The 25,637-nt window shown below is 47.9% G+C and overlaps 2 protein-coding genes across 4 annotated transcripts in view; one reads left to right on the plus strand and one right to left on the minus strand.

The window, feature by feature from the left end:
* The window catches only part of dmtf1 (cyclin D binding myb-like transcription factor 1), a 53,507-nt gene extending 51,239 nt beyond the window's left edge, over positions 1–2,268 (minus strand). The window contains exon 1 of the mRNA XM_055937172.1: positions 2,052–2,268. The gene's annotated coding sequence lies outside the window, so the exon portion shown is untranslated. The remainder of the gene's footprint in view (positions 1–2,051) is intronic.
* A 317-nt stretch (positions 2,269–2,585) lies between these two features.
* cwf19l1 (CWF19 like cell cycle control factor 1) overlaps positions 2,586–25,637 on the plus strand; it is a 48,051-nt gene continuing 24,999 nt past the window's right edge. The window contains exons 1-13 of one of the 3 annotated variants that reach the window (XM_055937174.1): positions 2,586–2,841; positions 3,085–3,169; positions 3,241–3,325; positions 4,553–4,654; positions 6,474–6,688; positions 8,838–8,953; positions 9,324–9,408; positions 12,431–12,559; positions 14,106–14,295; positions 15,882–15,961; positions 16,121–16,330; positions 21,100–21,219; positions 24,026–24,123. In XM_055937174.1, coding sequence (XP_055793149.1) covers positions 2,819–2,841; positions 3,085–3,169; positions 3,241–3,325; positions 4,553–4,654; positions 6,474–6,688; positions 8,838–8,953; positions 9,324–9,408; positions 12,431–12,559; positions 14,106–14,295; positions 15,882–15,961; positions 16,121–16,330; positions 21,100–21,219; positions 24,026–24,123 — 1,538 coding nt within the window. In that variant the 5' untranslated portion in view covers positions 2,586–2,818. Of the gene's footprint in view, positions 2,842–3,084; positions 3,170–3,240; positions 3,326–4,552; positions 4,655–6,473; positions 6,689–8,837; positions 8,954–9,084; positions 9,155–9,323; positions 9,409–12,430; positions 12,560–14,105; positions 14,296–15,881; positions 15,962–16,120; positions 16,331–21,099; positions 21,220–24,025; positions 24,124–25,637 lie in introns of those variants that run through there. The other 2 variants (XM_055937176.1, XM_055937175.1) reach the window with 2 other exon arrangements.

Below are 25,637 nucleotides of genomic sequence, written 5' to 3' on the forward strand. Positions count from 1 at the left end.
GCTGAGCCTGTGAATACCATGTAGCTAGCTGAACCTATGAATATCATGTAGCTAGCTGAGCCTGTGAATACCATGTAGATAGCTGAGCCTGAGCATATCATGTAGCTAGCTGAGCCTGAGAATACCATGTAGCTAGCTGAGCCTGAGAATACCATGTAGCTAGCTGAGCCTGAGTATATCATGTAGCTAGCTGAGCCTGTGAATACCATGTAGCTAGCTGAGCCTGTGAATATCATGTAGCTAGCTGAGCCTGATAATATCATGTAGCTAGCTGAGCCTGAGAATACCATGTAGATAGCTGAGCCTGTGAATATCATGTAGCTAGCTGAGCCTGAGCATATCATGTAGCTAGCTGAGCCTGAGAATATAATGTAGCTAGCTGAGCCTGTGAATACCATGTAGCTAGCTGAGCCTGTGAATACCATGTAGCTAGCTGAGCCTGAGTATATCATGTAGCTAGCTGAGCCTGTGAATACCATGTAGCTAGCTGAGCCTGTGAATACCATGTAGCTAGCTGAGCCTGAGAATATCATGTAGCTAGCTGAGCCTGTGAATACCATGTAGCTAGCTGAGCCTGAGAATATAATGTAGCTAGCTGAGCCTGTGAATACCATGTAGCTAGCTGAGCCTGTGAATACCATGTAGCTAGCTGAGCCTGAGTATATCATGTAGCTAGCTGAGCCTGTGAATACCATGTAGCTAGCTGAGACTGTGAATACCATGTAACTAGCTGAGCCTGAGAATATCATGTAGCTAGCTGAGCCTGTGAATACCATGTAGCTAGCTGAGCCTGTGAATACCATGTAGCTAGCTGAGCCTGTGAATACCATGTAGCTAGCTGAGCCTGTGAATACCATGTAGCTAGCTGGGCCTGTGAATAACATGTAGCTAGCTGAGCCTGTGAATACAATGTAGGTAGCTGAGCCTGTGAGTACCATGCAGCCACATGAGCCTGTGAATACCATTTAGGGTAGCTGTGAATACCATGTAGCTTGTTGTGAATACCATGTAGGTAGCTGTGAATATCATGTAGGGTAGATGTGAATACCGTGTAGGGTAGCTGTGAATATCATGTAGGTAGCTGTGAATACCATGTAGGTAGCTGTGAATATCATGTTGGTAGTTGTGAATACCGTGTAGCTTCTTGAGAATACCATGTAGGGTAGCTAGCTAGGGAAATGTGTTTAGCCCCTGATCAGTGCATGAGAGGAGAAGAGACAAGTTAAGAAAGCTAACGTTACTAGGAATGTGGTGGTGTAAGAAATTGTAATAGAGACTGGAAACTAGTAATAACTACATTTCAACATAAGCCATATTTTATACAAAAATACACATACTCCTCATTTCTCTTGGACATATGCTGGACTTATTAAGACACCAACTACAGACACACATAATTCCCCTCCCCCATAATAACCACAGAACACACCCAACACATGGTTGGAGCTCAAGACAAAGAACTATCTCAGGAACCAATGGAACGTGGACACCAGGCCTGTTCAGGACTACCCAAGACCCAGATCGACCAATCGGAAGGCCAGACTCGCAGATCTACCTACTTTGCTTGTTGTCTATATAATACTGGACAATTCTTGAAACTACCTCTTTTCCGGACGGTTCAATAAGAATCAGACAGAAAGAGCCTTGCTGCAAGATTTTACTAAGATATCTTTACATGTGATTAAACGGCCTTATTATAAAATTATCCACCTCGTCCTATTGTCTCCTCTTGTTCTCCTGTCAACAGTAAACGTTTTACTAACAGTGGTCCTCGCACGAATTATTCAGGCAGGCTATTTGTGCTATTTAACAGCTGTTTCGAAGTCGAAATGGTGTCTCCGCCACAACGGCTACATTATGAAATTACAGACAGGCTATGAGAGGTTTCCGAAGCGCTGTGCGTGTAACTAAAGTTCGCTACCCATAGCACATCATGTTCACTAGCTAGCACGTCAGCTTACTGGCGAGCTAAATCAAATACATCGAAAAATCTCATTCTCTGCAGGTCAGGGGTGTCTTTCCTCTGAATTTGAGATTTTATTTTTGGTTACCTATTTCGTGTTTTTGGACAGGGCACCTCGGGGAAAGTCTCAAATTCCAGGATTCAGGAAGGAGAAGAGTATTTGGTCCGGTTTTCACGAGTTACCACAACCACCAAATCCAGTCCTGCCTATTTCTACAATATATCTTCTTTTAAATTGTAATCCTAAAGTTAACCTCAGTGCTAACCGTACACCTAACCTTAAATTAAGACCAAAAAGCAACAAAAATGTATACATTTTTACGATAGACAATTTAACTTTATGGCTGTGGTAACTAGTGACAACACTTTGGTCCCCCCTTCTGAGACGTCGGAGTTGCCAGACATGAGGCAACAGGGCAGTTGTATAGTCGCTTTGGTTCAAAACTGAAGGTGTCCTACTAAAGCATGTCTCCAAAGGACAACACAAAATGACATTTCTTTATGATTTTATAGCGTGACAACACTAAATATATCTGGCTACCCGGAGGATTGTTCATCCATCCGAATTGAATCATTTCCGGTATAAAGGATTTTCTTTGTTTTAAAGTACTCCATCATGTCGAGGGAAAAGTACATATACAAATCAACTATTTGCCCAAAAATAAACGTGTTTGCATGGTTCTGTGTTAATTTACTATTAACCAGAATTTGTTTTATGAAGATGGGGAGGTTTATTTTGTCCGCAACAAAGGGGGAGGAATATTGTCGACGCACCGCGTCTACAGCTAGCTATCCAGAGACCTGAGCTAGCTAACAGACTAGCAAACAAAAGTCTTGTTTTGAACTTTTGACGTAATGGGGGAAAAGCCGTTGAAGATGTAAGTTACAGTTATAATTAATAGTTATTTATTAGCTTCCCCTAACTTGGTAGTAACGGTCAAAGTTATAACCTAATAAAACTAACTAGCAGTGAGAGTAAACCACAACAAGCCGTGTAGGTAACTAGATGGCTACGATTGTCAAGTTGTCCAGTTTCTTCATGAGAAAGTACACTTGCTGTTTGAATAAATTCTGCACATAACTAGCTAGTTACGATTTCAATAGTGTTTCATCTATTCCAGCCTCGCATGTGGGGACGTAGAAGGACGCATTACTGCTGTGTTTAACCGCGTCCGAACCATCCAGAAGAAGAGCGGGCAGTTTGATGTAAGTCCTAACCACACAAACACACACACACACACATCCCATCAGTATGTCATCTCCTATTCTCTCTGCAGCTGTTGCTGTGTGTAGGAAACTTCTTCGGTTCGTCTCCAGGAGCTCAGGCTGAATGGCAGGAGTACACATCTGGAGCAAAGAAAGGTAACCTATTGTGGGTCCGGAGTTAGGAACGGCATTGTGGGTCCGGAGTTAGGAACGGCATTGTGGGTCTGGAGTTAGGAACGGCATTGTGGGTCTGGAGTTAGGAACGGCATTGTGGGTCCGGAGTTAGGAACGGCATTGTGGGTCTGGAGTTAGGAACGGCATTGTGGGTCTGGAGTTAGGAACGGCATTGTGGGTCCGGAGTTAGGAACGGCATTGTGGGTCTGGAGTTAGGAACGGCATTGTGGGTCTGGAGTTAGGAACGGCATTGTGGGTCCGGAGTTAGGAACGGCATTGTGGGTCCGGAGTTAGGAACGGCATTGTGGGTCCGGAGTTAGGAACGGCATTGTGGGTCTGGAGTTAGGAACGGCATTGTGGGTCTGGAGTTAGGAACGGCATTGTGGGTCTGGAGTTAGGAACGGCATTGTGGGTCTGGAGTTAGGAACGGCATTGTGGGTCTGGAGTTAGGAACGGCATTGTGGGTCCGGAGTTAGGAACGGCATTGTGGGTCCGGAGTTAGGAACGGCATTGTGGGTCCGGAGTTAGGAACGGCATTGTGGGTCCGGAGTTAGGAACGGCATTGTGGGTCTGGAGTTAGGAACGGCATTGTGGGTCCGGAGTTAGGAACGGCATTGTGGGTCCGGAGTTAGGAACGGCATTGTGGGTCCGGAGTTAGGAACGGCATTGTGGGTCCGGAGTTAGGAACGGCATTGTGGGTCCGGAGTTAGGAACGGCATTGTGGGTCTGGAGTTAGGAACGGCATTGTGGGTCCGGAGTTAGGAACGGCATTGTGGGTCCGGAGTTAGGAACGGCATTGTGGGTCTGGAGTTAGGAACGGCATTGTGGGTCTGGAGTTAGGAACGGCATTGTGGGTCTGGAGTTAGGAACGGCATTGTGGGTCTGGAGTTAGGAACGGCATTGTGGGTCTGGAGTTAGGAACGGCATTGTGGGTCTGGAGTTAGGAACGGCATTGTGGGTCTGGAGTTAGGAACGGCATTGTGGGTCCGGAGTTAGGAACGGCATTGTGGGTCTGGAGTTAGGAACGGCATTGTGGGTCTGGAGTTAGGAACGGCATTGTGGGTCTGGAGTTAGGAACGGCATTGTGGGTCTGGAGTTAGGAACGGCATTGTGGGTCTGGAGTTAGGAACGGCATTGTGGGTCCGGAGTTAGGAACGGCATTGTGGGTCTGGAGTTAGGAACGGCATTGTCTTGACTTTGTTGTTGCAGCTCCCATCCACACCTACATCCTGGGAGCAGCCAGCCAGGAGACCCTCCGCTTCTTCCCCAGTGCTGACGGCTGTGAGCTGGCTGACAACATCACCTACCTGGGTAAGAGTAGACTCTGACCTCTGACCCTGAGTAGACTGACATCACCTACCTGGGTAAGAGTAGACTGACCCTGACCCTGAGTAGACTGACATCACCTACCTGGGTAAGAGTAGACTGACCCTGACCCTGAGTAGACTGACATCACCTACCTGGGTAAGAGTAGACTCTGACCCCTGAGTAGACTGACATCACCTACCTGGGTAAGAGTAGACTATGACCCCTGACCCTGAGTAGACTGACATCACCTACCTGGGTAAGAGTAGACTGACCCTGACCCTGAGTAGACTGACATCACCTACCTGGGTAAGAGTAGACTGACCCTGACCCTGAGTAGAGTGACATCACCTACCTGGGTAAGAGTAGACTGACCCTGACCCTGAGTAGACTGACATCACCTACCTGGGTAAGAGTAGACTCTGACCCTGACCTTGAGTAGACTGACATCACCTACCTGGGTAAGAGTAGACTGACCCTGACCCTGAGTAGACTGACATCACCTACCTGGGTAAGAGTAGACTCTGACCCCTGACCCTGAGTAGACTGACATCACCTACCTGGGTAAGAGTAGACTCTGACCCTGAGTAGACTGACATCACCTACCTGGGTAAGAGTAGACTCTGACCCCTGACCCTGAGTAGACTGACATCACCTACCTGGGTAAGAGTAGACTCTGACCCCTGAGTAGACTGACATCACCTACCTGGGTAAGAGTAGACTCTGACCCTGAGTAGACTGACATCACCTACCTGGGTAAGAGTAGACTCTGACCCTGACCCTGAGTAGACTGACATCACCTACCTGGGTAAGAGTAGACTCTGACCCCTGACCCTGAGTAGACTGACATCACCTACCTGGGTAAGAGTAGACTCTGACCCTGACCCTGAGTAGACTGACATCACCTACCTGGGTAAGAGTAGACTCTGACCCTGACCCTGAGTAGACTGACATCACCTACCTGGGTAAGAGTAGACTCTGACCCTGACCCTGAGTAGACTGACATCACCTACCTGGGTAAGAGTAGACTCTGACCCCTGAGTAGACTGACATCACCTACCTGGGTAAGAGTAGACTCTGACCCCTGACCCTGAGTAGACTGACATCACCTACCTGGGTAAGAGTAGACTCTGACCCCTGACCCTGAGTAGACTGACATCACCTACCTGGGTAAGAGTAGACTGACCCTGACCCTGAGTAGACTGACATCACCTACCTGGGTAAGAGTAGACTCTGACCCCTGACCCTGAGTAGACTGACATCACCTACCTGGGTAAGAGTAGACTCTGACCCTGACCTTGAGTAGACTGACATCATCTACCTGGGTAAGAGTAGACTGACCCTGAGTAGACTGACATCACCTACCTGGGTAAGAGTAGACTGACCCCTGAGTAGACTGACATCACCTACCTGGGTAAGAGTAGACTCTGACCCCTGACCCTGAGTAGACTGACATCACCTACCTGGGTAAGAGTAGACTCTGACCCTGAGTAGACTGACATCACCTACCTGGGTAAGAGTAGACTGACCCTGACCCTGAGTAGACTGACATCACCTACCTGGGTAAGAGTAGACTCTGACCCTGAGTAGACTGACATCACCTACCTGGGTAAGAGTAGACTCTGACCCCTGACCCTGAGTAGACTGACATCACCTACCTGGGTAAGAGTAGACTCTGACCTCTGACCCTGAGTAGACTGACATCACCTACCTGGGTAAGAGTAGACTCTGACCCCTGACCCTGCCTGGGTAATACTGCTCTGTATTTCCACTGTTGTTTCACAGGCTAGACCATAACATATCTCTCTCTCACTATGTGTGTCAGGTCGACGTGGTGTCTTCACTGGGGCGTCAGGCCTGCAGATTGCGTATGTGAGTGGTCGTGAGGGGCAACAGGATCCGACACCAGCTCACTGCTTCTCTCCTAACGACCTCAGTCAGCTGGTGGAGCCACTGATTAGCAACAACCAGTTCAGAGGAGTGGACATCCTGCTGACATCACAGTGGCCCCGCGGAGTCTGGCAGTACGCCAACAGCCCCGTAAGACACTCCAACTACCCTCCTCAGCACCTAACTACCCTCAACTACCCTCCTCAGCACCCAACTACCCTCAACTACCCTCATCAGCACCTAACTACCCTCCTCAGCACTTAACTACCCTCCTCAGCACTTAACTACCCTCCTCAGCACTTAACTACCCTCCTCGGCACCTAACTACCCTCCTCGGCACCTAACTACCCTCCTCGGCACCTAACTACCCTCCTCGGCACCTAACTACCCTCCTCGGCACCTAACTACCCTCCTCGGCACCTAACTACCCTCCTCGGCACCTAACTACCCTCCTCGGCACCTAACTACCCTCCTCGGCACCTAACTACCCTCCTCAGCACCTAACTACCCTCCTCAGCACCCAACTACCCTCCTCAGCACCTAACTACCCTCCTCAGCACCTAACTACCCTCCTCAGCACCCAACTACCCTCCTCAGCACCCAACTACCCTCCTCAGCACCCAACTACCCTCCTCAGCACCTAACTACCCTCCTCAGCACCTAACTACCCTCCTCAGCACCCAACTACCCTCCTCAGCACCTAACTACCCTCCTCAGCACCCAACTACCCTCCTCAGCACCCAACTACCCTCCTCAGCACCCAACTACCCTCCTCAGCACCCAACTACCCTCCTCAGCACCTAACTACCCTCATCAGCACCTAACTACCCTCCTCAGCACCTAACTACCCTCAACTACCCTCCTCAGCACCTAACTACCCTCAACTACCCTCTTCAGCACCTAACTACCCTCAACTACCCTCTTCAGCACATAACTACCCTCATCAGCACCTAACTACCCTCAACTACCCTCATCAGCACCTAACTACCCTCATCAGCACCTAACTACCCTCAACTACCCTCATCAGCACCTAACTACCCTCATCAGCACCCAACTACCCTCCTCGGCACCTAACTACCCTCCTCGGCACCTAACTACCCTCCTCGGCACCTAACTCCCCTCATCGGCACCTAACTACCCTCCTCAGCACCCAACTACCCTCCTCAGCACCCAACTACCCTCCTCAGCACCCAACTACCCTCCTCAGCACCCAACTACCCTCCTCAGCACCTAACTACCCTCCTCAGCACCTAACTACCCTCCTCAGCACCTAACTACCCTCCTCAGCACCCAACTACCCTCCTCAGCACCCAACTACCCTCCTCAGCACCCAACTACCCTCATCAGCACCTAACTACCCTCATCAGCACCTAACTACCCTCCTCAGCACCTAACTACCCTCAACTACCCTCCTCAGCACCTAACTACCCTCAACTACCCTCTTCAGCACCTAACTACCCTCAACTACCCTCTTCAGCACCTAACTACCCTCAACTACCCTCTTCAGCACCTAACTACCCTCATCAGCACCTAACTACCCTCAACTACCCTCATCAGCACCTAACTACCCTCATCAGCACTTAACTACCCTCAACTACCCTCATCAGCACCTAACTACCCTCATCAGCACCTAACTACCCTCATCAGCACTTAACTACCCTCAACTACCCTCATCAGCACCTAACTACCCTCATCAGCACCTAACTACCCTCATCAGCACCTAACTACCCTCATCAGCACCTAACTACCCTCATCAGCACCTAACTACCCTCATCAGCACCTAACTACCCTCATCAGCACCTAACTACCCTCATCAGCACCTAACTACCCTCATCAGCACCTAACTACCCTCATCAGCACCTAACTACCCTCTAACTAGCCCCACTACCCTCTAACTAGCCCCACTACCCTCTAACTAGCCCCACTACCCTCTAACTAGCCCACTACCCTCTAACTAGCCCCACTACCCTCTAACTAGCCCCACTACCCTCTAACTAGCCCCACTACCCTCTAACTAGCCCCACTACCCTCTAACTAGCCCCACTACCCTCTAACTAGCCCCACTACCCTCTAACTAGCCCCACTACCCTCTAACTAGTCCCACTACCCTCTAACTAGTCCCACTACCCTCTAACTAGCCCCACTACCCTCTAACTAGCCCCACTACCCTCTAACTAGCCCCACTACCCTCTAACTAGCCCCACTACCCTCTAACTAGCCCCAGAAGCTAGCATCCTCAGATGCTTGTGTTTGACCCAGCTAAACAGTGTTGTTTATTTGAAACGTTTCTTTGTTTCAGGAAGTCAACACTAAGTTCTGTGGAACGACCTCCATCTCCCACCTGGCGAACAAGCTGAAGCCTCGCTACCACTTTGCTGCGGTAGAAGGAGTTCACTATGAGAGACTACCTTACAGGTACACACACACACACAACACAACCTTACAGGTACACACACACACACACACACACACACACACACACACACACACACACACACACACACACACACACACACACACAACACAACCTTACAGGGTAATGCACACTGTACATAAACTACCATACTACCACTTTGCTGCGGTAGAAGGAGTTCACTATGAGAGACTACCTTACAGGTACACACACACACACACACACACAACACAACCTTACAGGTACACACACACACACACAACACAACCTTACAGAGTAATACACACAAAGGGAGTTAACGTGTATATAAACGGTAGAGGGAGTTAACGTGTATATAAACGGTAGAGGGAGTTAACGTGTGTTTTTGTGTAGGAATCATGTTGTTCTTCAGGAGAATACTCAGCATGTCAGCAGATTTATCGCCCTGGCAACCGTCAACAACCCAGAGAAGAGAAAGGTGAGGTCCCGCTGTTATTGGAGGATGTTATTGGCCACTCCCCTCTCTGTAGTGGGGTCCCACTGTGTTGGAGGATGTTATTGGCCACTCCCCTCTCTGTAGTGGGGTCCCACTGTTATTGGAGGATGTTATTGGCCACTCCCCTCTCTGTAGTGGGGTCCCACTGTTATTGGAGGATGTTATTGGCCACTCCCCTCTCTGTAGTGAGGTCCCGCTGTTATTGGAGGATGTTATTGGCCACTCCCCTCTCTGTAGTGGGGTCCCACTGTGTTGGAGGATGTTATTGGCCACTCCCCTCTCTGTAGTGGGGTCCCACTGTGTTGGAGGATGTTATTGGCCACTCCCCTCTCTGTAGTGGGGTCCCACTGTGTTGGAGGATGTTATTGGCCACTCCCCTCTCTGTAGTGGGGTCCCACTGTGTTGGAGGATGTTATTGGCCACTCCCCTCTCTGTAGTGGGGTCCCACTGTGTTGGAGGATGTTATTGGCCACTCCCCTCTCTGTAGTGGGGTCCCACTGTTATTGGAGGATGTTATTGGCCACTCCCCTCTCTGTAGTGGGGTCCCACTGTGTTGGAGGATGTTATTGGCCACTCCCCTCTCTGTAGTGGGGTCCCACTGTTATTGGAGGATGTTATTGGCCCCTCCCCTCTCTGTAGTGGGGTCCCACTGTGTTGGAGGATGTTATTGGCCACTCCCCTCTCTGTAGTGGGGTCCCACTGTTATTGGAGGATGTTATTGGCCACTCCCCTCTCTGTAGTGGGGTCCCACTGTGTTGGAGGATGTTATTGGCCACTCCCCTCTCTGCAGTGGAGGATGTTATTGGCCACTCCCCTCTCTGTAGTGGGGTCCCACTGTGTTGGAGGATGTTATTGGCCACTCCCCTCTCTGCAGTGGAGGATGTTATTGGCCACTCCCCTCTCTGTAGTGGGGTCCCACTGTGTTGGAGGATGTTATTGGCCACTCCCCTCTCTGTAGTGAGGTCCCGCTGTTATTGGAGGATGTTATTGGCCACTCCCCTCTCTGTAGTGGGGTCCCACTGTGTTGGAGGATGTTATTGGCCACTCCCCTCTCTGTAGTGGGGTCCCACTGTTATTGGAGGATGTTATTGGCCACTCCCCTCTCTGTGTTGGAGGATGTTATTGGCCACTCCCCTCTCTGTAGTGGGGTCCCACTGTGTTGGAGGATGTTATTGGCCACTCCCCTCTCTGTAGTGGGGTCCCACTGTTATTGGAGGATGTTATTGGCCACTCCCCTCTCTGTGTTGGAGGATGTTATTGGCCCCTCCCCTCTCTGTAGTGGGGTCCCACTGTTATTGGAGGATGTTATTGGCCACTCCCCTCTCTGTAGTGGGGTCCCACTGTTATTGGAGGATGTTATTGGCCACTCCCCTCTCTGTAGTGGGGTCCCACTGTGTTGGAGGATGTTATTGGCCACTCCCCTCTCTGCAGTGGAGGATGTTATTGGCCACTCCCCTCTCTGTAGTGGGGTCCCACTGTGTTGGAGGATGTTATTGGCCACTCCCCTCTCTGTAGTGGGGTCCCACTGTGTTGGAGGATGTTATTGGCCACTCCCCTCTCTGTAGTGGGGTCCCACTGTTATTGGAGGATGTTATTGGCCACTCCCCTCTCTGTAGTGGGGTCCCACTGTGTTGGAGAATTTTATTGTGTTATTTTGCCCATCTTAATCTTTTATTTTTATTGGCCAGTCTGAGATATGGCTTTTTTTTTGCAACTCTGCCTAGAAGGCCAGCATCCCGGAGTCGCCTCTTCACTGTTGACGTTGAGACTGGTGTTTTACGGGTACTATTTAATGAAGCTGCCAGTTGAGGACTTGTGAGGTGTCTGTTTCTCAAACTAGACACTCTAATGTACTTGTCCTCTTGCTCAGTTGTGCACCGGGGCCTCCCACTCCTCTTTCTATTCTGGTTAGGGCCAGTTTGTGCTGTTCTGTGAAGGGAGTAGTACACAGCGTTGTACGAGATCTTCAGTTTCTTGGCAATTTCTCACATGGAATAGCCTTAATTTCTCAGAACAATAATAGACTGACAAGTTTCAGAAGAAAGTGCTTTGTTTCTGGCCATTTTGAGCCTGTAATCGAACCCACAAATGCTGATGCTCCAGATACTCAACTAGTCTAAAGAAGGACAGTTTTATTGCTTCTTTAATCAGAACAACAGCTGTGCTAACGTAATTGCAAAAGGGTTTTCTAATGATCAATTAGCCTTTTAAAATGATAAACGTGGATTAGCTAACACAACGTGCCATTGGAACACAGGAGTGATGGTTGCTGATAACGGGCCTCTGTACGCCTATGTAGATATTCCATTCAAAATCAGCCGTTTCCAGCTACAATAGTCATTTACAACATTAACAATGTCTACACTATTTCTAATCAATTTGACGTTATTTTAATGGACCAAAATGTTGCTTTTCTTTCAAAAACAAGAACATTTCTAATTGACCCCAAACTTTTGAAAGGTAGTGTACATCAGAACCTCTAGAACCAGGATGTATTGTAACTGTGTATTGTATGTAGAACCTCTATGTATCTCTCTCTAGAACCAGGATGTATTGTATACAGAACCTCTATGTATCTGTGTATCTCTCTGTAGTACCAGGATGTATTGTATACAGAACCTCTATCTCTCTCTAGTACCAGGATCTATTGTATACAGAACCTCTATGTATCTCTCTCTAGTACCAGGATGTATTGTATACAGAACCTCTATCTCTCTCTAGTACCAGGATGTATTGTATACAGAACCTCTATGTATCTCTCTCTAGTACCAGGATGTATTGTATACAGAACCTCTATCTCTCTCTAGTACCAGGATCTATTGTATACAGAACCTCTATGTATCTCTCTCTAGTACCAGGATGTATTGTATACAGAACCTCTATGTATCTCTCTCTAGTACCAGGATGTATTGTATAAAGAACCTCTATGGATGTATCTCAGGAGGCATCCGAGCTGGCTTAGGGGTTAATATTGTAACTAGGTATTGTGTCTCTCTCTCTCTAGTACCTTTATGCCTTCAACATTATCCCGATGAAAAGCATGGAGGCATCAGAACTGGTCAAACAGCCTCAGGATGTCACTGAGAACCCTTACAGCAGGATGGTCAGAGAGAGACCTGACCCTACTGTCCAGGTACACACACACAACACACTCTTAGGATCCTCTCAGGGTTTGGAGAAATGCTTCATGATAAATAAAGTCCAACAACTAAGATACTCGTGTCTATATATTGTATGTGCACACCCCTTCAAATTAGTGGATTCGCCTATTTCGGGCCACATCTGTTGCTGACGTGTATAAAATCGAGCACACAGCCATGCAATCTCCATAGACAAACATTGGCAGTAGAATGGCCTTACTGAAGAGCTCAGTGACTTTCAACGTGGCGCCGTCGTAGGATCCCACCTTTCCAACAAGTCACTTTGAACAAATGTCTCCGCTGCTAGAGCTGCCCCGGTCGACGGTAAGTTATTGTGAAGTCTCGGAGCAGTAATGTCTCAGCCGTGAAGTGGTAGTCCACACTAGCTCACAGAACGGGACCGCCGAGAGCTGAAACATGCAGCGAGTAAAACCCGCCTGTCCTCGGTTGCAGCACCGAGTTCCAAACTGCCTCTGGAAGCAACGTCAGCACAAGAACTGTTAGTCGGCAGCTTCATGAAATGGGTTTCCATGTTTGCTCATTTATAATGCAAAATATACAGAAATATCACATTTACATAAGTATTCAGACCTTTTACTCAGTACTTTGTTGAAGTACCTTTGGCAGCGACTACAGCCTCAAGTCTTCTTGGGTCTGTCCTATTAGGGTTGTTGTCCTAATAGGGTTGTTGTCCTGTTGGAAGGTGAACCTTCACCCCAGTCTGATGTCCTGAGCGCTCTGGAGCAGGTTTTCATCAAGGATCTCACTGTACTTTGCTCCATTCATTTTTCCCTTGATCCTGACTCCCTGCCGCTAAAAACATCCCCACAGCATGATGCTGCCACCACCATGTTTCACTGTAGGGATGGTGCCAGGTTTCCTCCAGACATGATGCTGCCACCACCATGCTTCACCGTAGGGATGGTGCCAGGTTTCCTCCAGACATGATGCTGCCACCACCATGCTTCACCGTAGGGATGGTGCCAGGTTTCCTCCAGACATGATGCTGCCACCACCATGTTTCACCGTAGGGATGATGCCAGGTTTCCTCCAGACATGATGCTGCCACCACCATGTTTCACCGTAGGGATGGTGCCAGGTTTCCTCCAGACATGATGCTGCCACCACCATGCTTCACCGTAGGGATGGTGCCAGGTTTCTTCCAGACATGATGCTGCCACCACCATGTTTCACCGTAGGGATGGTGCCAGGTTTCCTCCAGACGTGATGCTGCCACCACCATGTTTCACCGTAGGGATGGTGCCAGGTTTCCTCCAGACATGATGCTGCCACCACCACGTTTCACCGTAGGGATGGTGCCAGGTTTCCTCCAGACGTGATGCTTGGTTTTCAGGCCAAATAGTTGAATCTTGGTTTCGTCAAACCAGAGAATCTTGTTTCTCATGATCTGAGAGTCTTTAGGTGCCTGTTGGCAAGTGACATCAATAAGGGATCATATCTCTCACCTGGATTCACCTGGCCAGTCTGTCATGGAAAGTGTTCTGAATGTTTTGTATACTGTGGACATCTCTCTCTCAGGAGCCAGCATCTCAGTTCTTCTTTGACCTGGGGAAGAAGCAGCGTGGAGGGGGGCGTGGCCAGGGGGGGCGTGGTAGGAAGAGGCCCTCAGACGGAGACGGGCAGAATCAAGGACAGCCGTGGGATTCAGACAGGCAGAGTCAGAGACTGCCCTTTGATCTGGACAGGCCTAAACAACCTCGCAGGCCCCGTGAGTCTCCCTCTCACACACACCCTCACAAACACCCACCCTCACACACACACTAACACACACACCCTTATACACCCACACACACCCTTATACACCCACACACACCCTTATACACACACACACACCCCACCGTCTCCCACCCTCACCGTCTCCCACCCTCACCGTCTCCCACCCTCACCATCTCCCACCCTCACCGCCTCCCACCCTCACCATCTCCCACCCTCACCGCCTCCCACCCTCACCGTCTCCCACCCTCACCGCCTCCCACCCTCACCATCTCCCACCCTCACCGTCTCCCACCCTCACCGTCTCCCACCCTCACCGTCTCCCACCCTCACCGTCTCTCACCGTCTCCCACCCTCACCGTCTCCCACCCTCACCGTCTCCTACCCTCACCGTCTCCCACCCTCACCGTCTCTCACCATCTCCCACCCTCACCGTCTCCCACCCTCACCGTCTCTCACCGTCTCCCACCCTCACCGTCTCCCACCCTCACCGTCTCCCACCCTCACCGTCTCACACCCTCACCGTCTCACACCCTCACCGTCTCTCACCGTCTCCCACCCTCACCGTCTCCACCCTCACCGTCTCCCACCCTCACCGTCTCCCACCCTCACCGTCTCCCACCCTCACCGTCTCCCACCCTCACCGTCTCCCACCCTCACCGTCTCCCACCCTCACACACACACCCTCACCGTCTCCCACCCTCACCATCTCCCACCCTCACACACACACCCTCACACACACACCCTCACCATCTCCCACCCTCACCGTCTCCCACCCTCACCGTCTCCCACCCTCACCGTCTCCCACCCTCACCCTCACCGTCTCCCACCCTCACCCTCACCATCTCCCACCCTCACCGTCTCCCACCCTCACCGTCTCTCACCCTCACCGTCTCTCACCCTCACCGTCTCTCACCCTCACCGTCTCCCACCCTCACCGTCTCCTACCCTCACCGTCTCCCACCCTCTCCCTCACCATCTCCCACCCTCACCATCTCCCACCCTCACCGTCTCCCACCCTCACCATCTCCCACCCTCACACACACACCCTCACCGTCTCCCACCCTCACCGTCTCCCACCCTCACCGTCTCCCACCCTCACCATCTCCCACCCTCACACACACACCCTCACCGTCTCCCACCCTCACCATCTCCCACCCTCACACACACACCCTCACACACACACCCTCACCGTCTCCCACCCTCACCGTCTCCCACCCTCACCGTCTCCCACCCTCACCGTCTCCCACCCTCACCGTCTCCCACCCTCACCGCCTCCCACCCTCACCGTCTCCCACCCTCACCGTCTCCCACCCTCACCGTCTCCCACCCTCACCGTGTCCCACCCTCACCGTCTCCCACCCTCACCGTCTCCCACCCTCACCGTCTCTCACCCTCACCGTCTCTCACCCTCACCGTCTCCCACCCTCACCGTCTCCCACCCTCACCGTCTCTCACCCTCACCGTCTCTCACCCTCACCGTCTCCCACCCTCACCGTCTCCCACCCTCACCGTCTCCCACCCTCACCGTCTCCCACCCTCTCATGTACTTCTCTCTCTCTCTGTGTGTGTCTGGTTCAGCTCAGCCCAGCGGTCCCTGTTGGTTCTGTCTGGCCAGCCCTCAGGTAGAGAAACACCTGGTCATCAGCATTGGTACACATGTGAGTTTCCACACACACAATCTGAGTATTACAACAGATAGTAGAAGGAGGTCGTTCTGTGTAAAGGCCTCTGAAGACCCCCAGTAGAAAGAGGTCGTTCTGTGTAAAGGGCTCTGAGGACCCCAGTTCACCATTTTGTCTTGATGTATTTGTCCTCAGTGCTACCTGGCCCTTGCTAAGGGCAGTCTAACCCCTCGGCATGTGTTGGTACTGCCCATCGGTCACTACCAGTCAGTAGTGGAACTGAGCTCTGAGGTGGTTAAAGAACTGGACCGATACAAGATGGCTGTCAGGACCTTCTACAAGAGCAAAGGACAGCGCTGTGTCCTGTTTGAGAGGAACTACCACAGCCAACACCTACAGATACAGGTAGACTGGAATTCACTCACCCCCATTTAAGACTTAAATAGACCACATGACTGGACTGAAGTCTGTCAGGAATAAGACTTTAATAGTCCAGATGACTGGACGGAAGTCTGTCAGGAATAAGACTTAAATAGTCCAGATGACTGGACGGAAGTCTGTCAGGAATAAGACTTAAATAGTCCAGATGACTGGACTGAAGTCTGTCAGGAATAAGACTTAAATAGTCCAGATGACTGGACTGAAGTCTGTCAGGAATAAGACTTAAATAGTCCAGATGACTGGACGGAAGTCTTTGTCAGGAATAAGACTTTAATAGCCCAGATGACTGGACTGAAGTCTGTCAGGAATAAGACTTTAATAGACCAGATGACTGGACTGAAGTCTTTGTCAGGAATAAGACTTTAATAGCCCAGATGACTGGACTGAAGTCTGTCAGGAATAAGACTTTAATGGTCCAGATGACTGGACTGAAGCCTTTGTCAGGAATAAGACTTTAATAGTCCAGATGACTGAAGTCTTTGTCAGGAATAAGACTTTAATAGTCCAGATGACTGGACTGAAGCCTTTGTCAGGAATAAGACTTAAATAGTCCAGATGACTGAAGCCTTTGTCAGGAATAAGACTTAAATAGTCCAGATGACTGAAGTCTTTGTCAGGAATAAGACCTTAATAGCCCAGATGACTGGACGGAAGTCTTTGTCAGGAATAAGACTTTAATAGTCCAGATGACTGAAGTCTTTGTCAGGAATAAGACCTTAATAGCCCAGATGACTGGACTGAAGTCTTTGTCAGGAATAAGACTTAAATAGTCCAGATGACTGAAGCCTTTGTCAGGAATAAGACTTAAATAGTCCAGATGACTGAAGCCTTTGTCAGGAATAAGACTTAAATAGTCCAGATGACTGAAGTCTTTGTCAGGAATAAGACTTAAATAGTCCAGATGACTGAAGCCTTTGTCAGGAATAAGACTTAAATAGTCCAGATGACTGGACTGAAGTCTTTGTCAGGAATAAGACCTTAATAGCCCAGATGACTGGACTGAAGCCTTTGTCAGGAATAAGACTTTAATAGTCCAGATGACTGGACTGAAGCCTTTGTCAGGAATAAGACTTTAAATAGTCCAGATGACTGGACTGAAGTCTTTGTCAGGAATAAGACTTTAAATAGTCCAGATGACTGGACTGAAGTCTTTGTCAGGAATAAGACTTTAAATAGCCCAGATGACTGGACTGAAGTCTTTGTCAGGAATAAGACTTTAAATTGTCCAGATGACTGGACTGAAGTCTTTGTCAGGAATAAGACCTTAATAGCCCAGATGACTGGACTGAAGCCTTTGTCAGGAATAAGACTTTAATAGTCCAGATGACTGGACTGAAGCCTTTGTCAGGAATAAGACTTTAATAGTCCAGATGACTGAAGTCTTTGTCAGGAATAAGACTTAAATAGTCCAGATGACTGGACTGAAGCCTTTGTCAGGAATAAGACCTTAATAGCCCAGATGACTGGACTGAAGTCTTTGTCAGGAATAAGACTTTAAATAGTCCAGATGACTGGACTGAAGTCTTTGTCAGGAATAAGGCTTTAATAGTCCAGATGACTGGACTGAAGTCTTTGTCAGGAATAAGACTTTAATAGTCCAGATGACTGGACTGAAGTCTTTGTCAGGAATAAGGCTTTAATAGTCCAGATGACTGGACTGAAGTCTTTGTCAGGAATAAGACTTTAATAGTCCAGATGACTGGACTGAAGCCTTTGTCAGGAATAAGACTTTAATGGTCCAGATGACTGGACTGAAGTCTTTGTCAGGAATAAGGCTTTAATAGTCCAGATGACTGGACTGAAGTCTTTGTCAGGAATAAGGCTTTAATAGTCCAGATGACTGGACTGAAGTCTTTGTCAGGAATAAGACTTTAATAGTCCAGATGACTGGACTGAAGCCTTTGTCAGGAATAAGACTTTAATAGTCCAGATGACTGGACTGAAGTCTGTCAGGAATAAGACTTTAATAGTCCAGATGACTGGACTGAAGTCTTTGTCAGGAATAAGACTTACATAGTCCAGATGACTGGACTGAAGTCTGTCAGGAATAAGACTTTAATAGTCCAGATGACTGGACTGAAGTCTTTGTCAGGAATAAGACTTACATAGTCCAGATGACTGGACTGAAGTCTTTGTCAGGAATAAGACTTTAAATAGCCCAGATGACTGGACTGAAGTCTTTGTCAGGAATAAGACTTTAAATAGTCCAGATGACTGGACTGAAGTCTTTGTCAGGAATAAGACTTTAATAGTCCAGATGACTGGACTGAAGTCTTTGTCAGGAATAAGACTTTAAATAGTCCAGATGACTGGACTGAAGCCTTTGTCAGGAATAAGACTTTAATAGTCCAGATGACTGGACTGAAGCCTTTGTCAGGAATAAGACTTAAATAGTCCAGATGACTGGACTGAAGTCTGTCAGGAATAAGACTTTAAATAGCCCAGATGACTGAAGTCTTTGTCAGGAATAAGACTTTAATAGTCCAGATGACTGGACTGAAGCCTTTGTCAGGAATAAGACTTTAATAGTCCAGATGACTGGACTGAAGTCTGTCAGGAATAAGACTTTAAATAGCCCAGATGACTGAAGTCTTTGTCAGGAATAAGACTTTAATAGTCCAGATGACTGGACTGAAGCCTTTGTCAGGAATAAGACTTTAATAGTCCAGATGACTGGACTGAAGCCTTTGTCAGGAATAAGACTTTAATAGTCCAGATGACTGGACTGAAGTCTTTGTCAGGAATAAGACTTTAATAGTCCAGATGACTGGACTGAAGCCTTTGTCAGGAATAAGACCTTAATAGCCCAGATGACTGGACGGAAGTCTTTGTCAGGAATAAGACTTTAATAGTCCAGATGACTGAAGTCTTTGTCAGGAATAAGACCTTAATAGCCCAGATGACTGGACTGAAGTCTTTGTCAGGAATAAGACTTAAATAGTCCAGATGACTGGACTGAAGTCTTTGTCAGGAATAAGACCTTAATAGCCCAGATGACTGGACTGAAGTCTTTGTCAGGAATAAGACTTTAATGGTCCAGATGACTGGACTGATGCCTTTGTCAGGAATAAGACTTAAATAGTCCAGATGACTGGACTGAAGTCTTTGTCAGGAATAAGACTTTAATAGTCCAGATGACTGGACTGAAGTCTGTCTGGAATAAGACTTTAATAGTCCAGATGACTGGACTGAAGTCTGTCTGGAATAAGACTTTAATAGTCCAGATGACTGGACTGGGCTAATAAGCCAATGGAACTGCCTGTTTTACCAACACTACCACATGGATGTGTTGGCCGACACCACTATTAGTTTAGTAGAGAACAGTGAGGTAGAACAACCAGGACCAGACCAGCACCCCTGTAACAGTCTGTCCCTCCTCTAGGGAGGTAGAACACCCCCTGTAACAGTCTGTCCCCCCTCTAGGGAGGTAGAACACCCCCTGTAACAGTCTGTCCCTCCTCTAGGGAGGTAGAACACCCCCTGTAACAGTCTGTCCCTCCTCTAGGGAGGTAGAACACCCCCTGTAACAGTCTGTCCCTCCTCTAGGGAGGTAGAACACCCCCTGTAACAGTCTGTCCCTCCTCTAGGGAGGTAGAACACCCCCGTAACAGTCTGTCCCTCCTCTAGGGAGGTAGAACACCCCCTGTAACAGTCTGTCCCTCCTCTAGGGAGGTAGAACACCCCCTGTAACAGTCTGTCCCTCCTCTAGGGAGGTAGAACACCCCCTGTAACAGTCTGTCCCTCCTCTAGGGAGGTAGAACACCCCTTGTAACAGTCTGTCCCCCCTCTAGGGAGGTATAACACCCCCTGTAACAGTCTGTCCCCCCTCTAGGGAGGTAGAACACCCCTTGTAACAGTCTGTCCCTCCTCTAGGGAGGTAGAACACCCCCTGTAACAGTCTGTCCCTCCTCTAGGGAGGTAGAACACCCCCTGTAACAGTCTGTCCCTCCTCTAGGGAGGTAGAACACCCCCTGTAACAGTCTGTCCCTCCTCTAGGGAGGTAGAACACCCCCTGTAACAGTCTGTCCCTCCTCTAGGGAGGTAGAACACCCCCTGTAACAGTCTGTCCCTCCCCTAGGGAGGTAGAACACCCCCTGTAACAGTCTGTCCCTCCCCTAGGGAGGTAGAACACCCCCTGTAACAGTCTGTCCCTCCTCTAGGGAGGTAGAACACCCCCTGTAACAGTCTGTCCCTCCCCTAGGGAGGTAGAACACCCCCTGTAACAGTCTGTCCCTCCTCTAGGGAGGTAGAACACCCCCTGTAACAGTCTGTCCCTCCTCTAGGGAGGTAGAACACCCCCTGTAACAGTCTGTCCCTCCTCTAGGGAGGTAGAACACCCCCTGTAACAGTCTGTCCCTCCTCTAGGGAGGTAGAACACCCCCTGTAACAGTCTGTCCCTCCTCTAGGGAGGTAGAACACCCCCTGTAACAGTCTGTCCCTCCTCTAGGGAGGTAGAACACCCCCTGTAACAGTCTGTCCCTCCTCTAGGGAGGTAGAACACCCCCTGTAACAGTCTGTCCCTCCTCTAGGGAGGTAGAACACCCCCTGTAACAGTCTGTCCCTCCTCTAGGGAGGTAGAACACCCCCTGTAACAGTCTGTCCCTCCTCTAGGGAGGTAGAACACCCCCTGTAACAGTCTGTCTCTCCTCTAGGGAGGTAGAACACCCCCTGTAACAGTCTGTCCCCCCTCTAGGGAGGTAGAACACCCCCTGTAACAGTCTGTCCCTCCCCAGGTAGTACCAGTACCGGAGGATAAGTGTACCACTGAAGATATTAAAGAAGCCTTCATGCTGCAGGCGCAGGAACAGAGCATGGAGCTGATGGAGATACCACAACATACAGACCTCAAACAGGTACACACACACACACACACACACACACACACACACACACACACACACACACACACACACACACACACACACACACACACACACACACACACACACACACACACACACACACACACACACACACACACACACACACAGAGAGACCTCAAACAGGTACACACACACACACACACAAACACACACAGAGAGAGACCTCAAACAGGTACACACACACACACACACACACAAACACACACAGAGAGAGACCTCAAACAGGTACACACACACACTGTTTCTGTAGAACAACGTTTTAATCTTAGCTTCTTAACCAGCTCATCTGTTTTTAAACATCACATCAATCCAATGCCTCAGTATTTATATGTGGGAACACGTTCCATTGGAGAACCATCTGATGACTGATATCAATCCAATGCCTCAGTATTTATATGTGGGAACACGTTCCATTGGAGAACCATCTGATGACTGATATCAATCCAATGCCTCAGTATTTATATGTGGGAACACGTTCCATTGGAGAACCATCTGATGACTGATATCAATCCAATGCCTCAGTATTTATATGTGGGAACACGTTCCATTGGAGAACCATCTGATGACTGATATCAATCCAATGCCTCAGTATTTATATGTGGGAACACGTTCCATTGGAGAACCATCTGATGACTGATATCAATCCAATGCCTCAGTATTTATATGTGGGAACACGTTCCGTTGGAGAACCATCTGATGACTGATATCAATCCAATGCCTCAGTATTTATATGTGGGAACACGTTCCATTGGAGAACCATCTGATGACTGATATCAATCCAATGCCTCAGTATTTATATGTGGGAACACGTTCCATTGGAGAACCATCTGATGACTGATATCAATCCAATGCCTCAGTATTTATATGTGGGAACACGTTCCATTGGAGAACCATCTGATGACTGATATCAATCCAATGCCTCAGTATTTATATGTGGGAACGCGTTCCATTGGAGAACCATCTGATGACTGATATCAATCCAATGCCTCAGTATTTATATGTGGGAACACGTTCCATTGGAGAACCATCTGATGACTGATATCAATCCAATGCCTCAGTATTTATATGTGGGAACACGTTCCATTGGAGAACCATCTGATGACTGATATCAATCCAATGCCTCAGTATTTATATGTGGGAACACGTTCCATTGGAGAACCATCTGATGACTGATATCAATCCAATGCCTCAGTATTTATATGTGGGAACACGTTCCATTGGAGAACCATCTGATGACTGATATCAATCCAATGCCTCAGTATTTATATGTGGGAACACGTTCCATTGGAGAACCATCTGATGACTGATATCAATCCAATGCCTCAGTATTTATATGTGGGAACACGTTCCATTGGAGAACCATCTGATGACTGATATCAATCCAATGCCTCAGTATTTATATGTGGGAACACGTTCCATTGGAGAACCATCTGATGACTGATATCAATCCAATGCCTCAGTATTTATATGTGGGAACACGTTCCATTGGAGAACCATCTGATGACTGATATCAATCCAATGCCTCAGTATTTATATGTGGGAACACGTTCCATTGGAGAACCATCTGATGACTGATATCAATCCAATGCCTCAGTATTTATATGTGGGAACACGTTCCATTGGAGAACCATCTGATGACTGATATCAATCCAATGCCTCAGTATTTATATGTGGGAACACGTTCCATTGGAGAACCATCTGATGACTGATATCAATCCAATGCCTCAGTATTTATATGTGGGAACACGTTCCATTGGAGAACCATCTGATGACTGATATCAATCCAATGCCTCAGTATTTATATGTGGGAACACGTTCCATTGGAGAACCATCTGATGACTGATATCAATCCAATGCCTCAGTATTTATATGTGGGAACACGTTCCATTGGAGAACCATCTGATGACTGAACATGTAAGAATGTTTCAGATGAAATAGAGTTTAAAAACATGTATTTAATGTTTAGTTGATGATAACGATGCTAGTTGGTAACAATGCTAGGAGATGGTAATGCTAGGAGATGGTAATGCTAGGAGATGGTAATGATATGATAATGATATGAGATGGTAATGCTAGGAGATGATATTGTTAGGAGATGGTAATGATAGGATATGATAATGATAGGAGATGATAATGCCAGGAGATGATATTGTTAGGAGATGGTAATGCTAGGATATGATAATGATAGGATATGATAATGATAGAAGATGGTAATGATATGAGATGATAATGATAGGATATGATAATGCCATGAGATGGTAATGATATGAGATGATAATGATAGGATATGATAATGATAGGAGATGATAATGATATGAGATGATAATGATAGGATATGATAATGATAGGAGATGGTAATGATATGAGATGATAATGATAGGATATGATAATGATAGGAGATGGTAATGATATGAGATGATAATGATAGGAGATGGTAATGCTAGGAGATGATAATGATATGAGATGGTAATGATAGGAGATGATAATGATATGAGATGATAATGATATGAGATGGTAATGATAGGAGATGATAATGCTATGAGATGGTAATGATATGAGATGGTAATGATAGGAGATGATAATGAGATGAGATGGTAATGCTAGAAGCTGAAACTGTGGTGGTCTGTAGCTTAGTTGGTAGAGCATGGTGCAACACCAGGATAGTGGGTTGGATTCCCGGGACCACCCAGACGTTAAATGTAACAGGACTCTAAGTTGCTTTTATATATTTTCTGGTAATTCTTGGTTATAATAAATAATAATTTGTTTCTATCAGATTGCTCCTCCAGGGACACCGTACTTCTACGTAGAGCTGGACTCTGGAGAGAAACTCTTCTACCGCATTCAGAAAAACTTCCCTCTGCAGTTTGGCAGGTATATACGCACACACACACACCATGTATGATCTAACCCAGAATCTAGTGATGTGCATCTTTCAAGGATAAAGCGTTACCTGTCTAACAGAACACAGAGGGTGTTCTTTAAGCCTCTCCAACATAATCCAGGTAGAATCAGGAATTCCCCAGGGCAGCTGTCTAGGCTCCTTACTTGTTTCAATATTTACTGATGACATGCCACTGACTGAGTAAAGCCAGTGTGTCTATGTATGTGGATGACTCAACACTATACACGTCAGTTACTACAGAGACTGAAATGACTGCAACACTCAACAAAGAGCTGCAGTTAGTTTCAGAGTGGGTGGCAAGGAATAAGTTAGCCCTAAATATTTCTAAAACTCAAAGCATTGTATTTGGAACAAAACACTCACTAAACCCTTAACCTCAACTAAATCATGTAATGAATAATGTGGAAATTGAGCAAGTTGAGGAGACTTAACTGCTTGGAGTTAACCTGAATTGTAAACTGTCACGGTCAAAACATATTGATACAACAGTAGCTAGGATGGGGAGAAGTCTGTCCATAATAAAGCGCTGTTCTACCTTAACAGCACTATCAACAAGGTAGGTCCTACAGGCCCTAGTTTTGTCACACCTGGACTACTGTTCAGTCGGGTGGCAGGAACTAATCAGGAAGAGTAGCTGCTGCCTTGGCAGGAAGTAACGGGGATCCATAATAAACCCCAGGAAGAGTAGCTGCTGCCTTGGCAGGAACTAATGGGGATCCATAATAAACCCCAGGAAGAGTAGCTGCTGCCTTGGCAGGAACTAATAGGGATCCATAATAAACCCCAGGAAGAGTAGCTGCTGCCATGGCAGGAACTAATGGGGATCCATAATAAACCCCAGGAAGAGTAGCTGCTGCCTTGTCAGGAACTAATGGGGATCCATAATAAACCCCAGGAAGAGTAGCTGCTGCCTTGGCAGGAACTAATGGGGATCCATAATAAACCCCAGGAAGAGTAGCTGCTGCCATGGCAGGAACTAATGGGGATCCATAATAAACCCCAGGAAGAGTAGCTGCTGCCTTGACAGGAACTAATGGGGATCCATAATAAACCCCAGGAAGAGTAGCTGCTGCCTTGACAGGAACTAATGGCAGATTTCTTATAGAATATCTACGTAGGCGTACAGAGGCCCGTTAATAAATCTCGTACAACGCTGTGTACTACTCCCTTCACAGAACAGCGCAAACTGTATCTAACCAGAATATAAAGAGGAGTGGGAGGCCCAGGTGCACAACTGAGCAAGAGGTTAAGTACATCTAGTGCATCTAGTTTGAGAAACAAACGTCTCACAAGTCCTCAACTGGCAGCTTCATTAAATAGTACTCACAAAACACCAGTCTCAACGTCAACAGTGAAGGGAGACAATGCATCTACCACACCACTACCACTATCAGATTAGAGCCATAAGGGAGACTAGACATCTACCCATATCAGATTAGGGCCATAAGGGAGACTAGACATCTACCACCCCACTACCACTATC

This window comes from Salvelinus fontinalis, chromosome 11 (genome assembly GCF_029448725.1).
Source record: "Salvelinus fontinalis isolate EN_2023a chromosome 11, ASM2944872v1, whole genome shotgun sequence".
Taxonomy (NCBI): Eukaryota; Metazoa; Chordata; class Actinopteri; order Salmoniformes; family Salmonidae; genus Salvelinus; species Salvelinus fontinalis.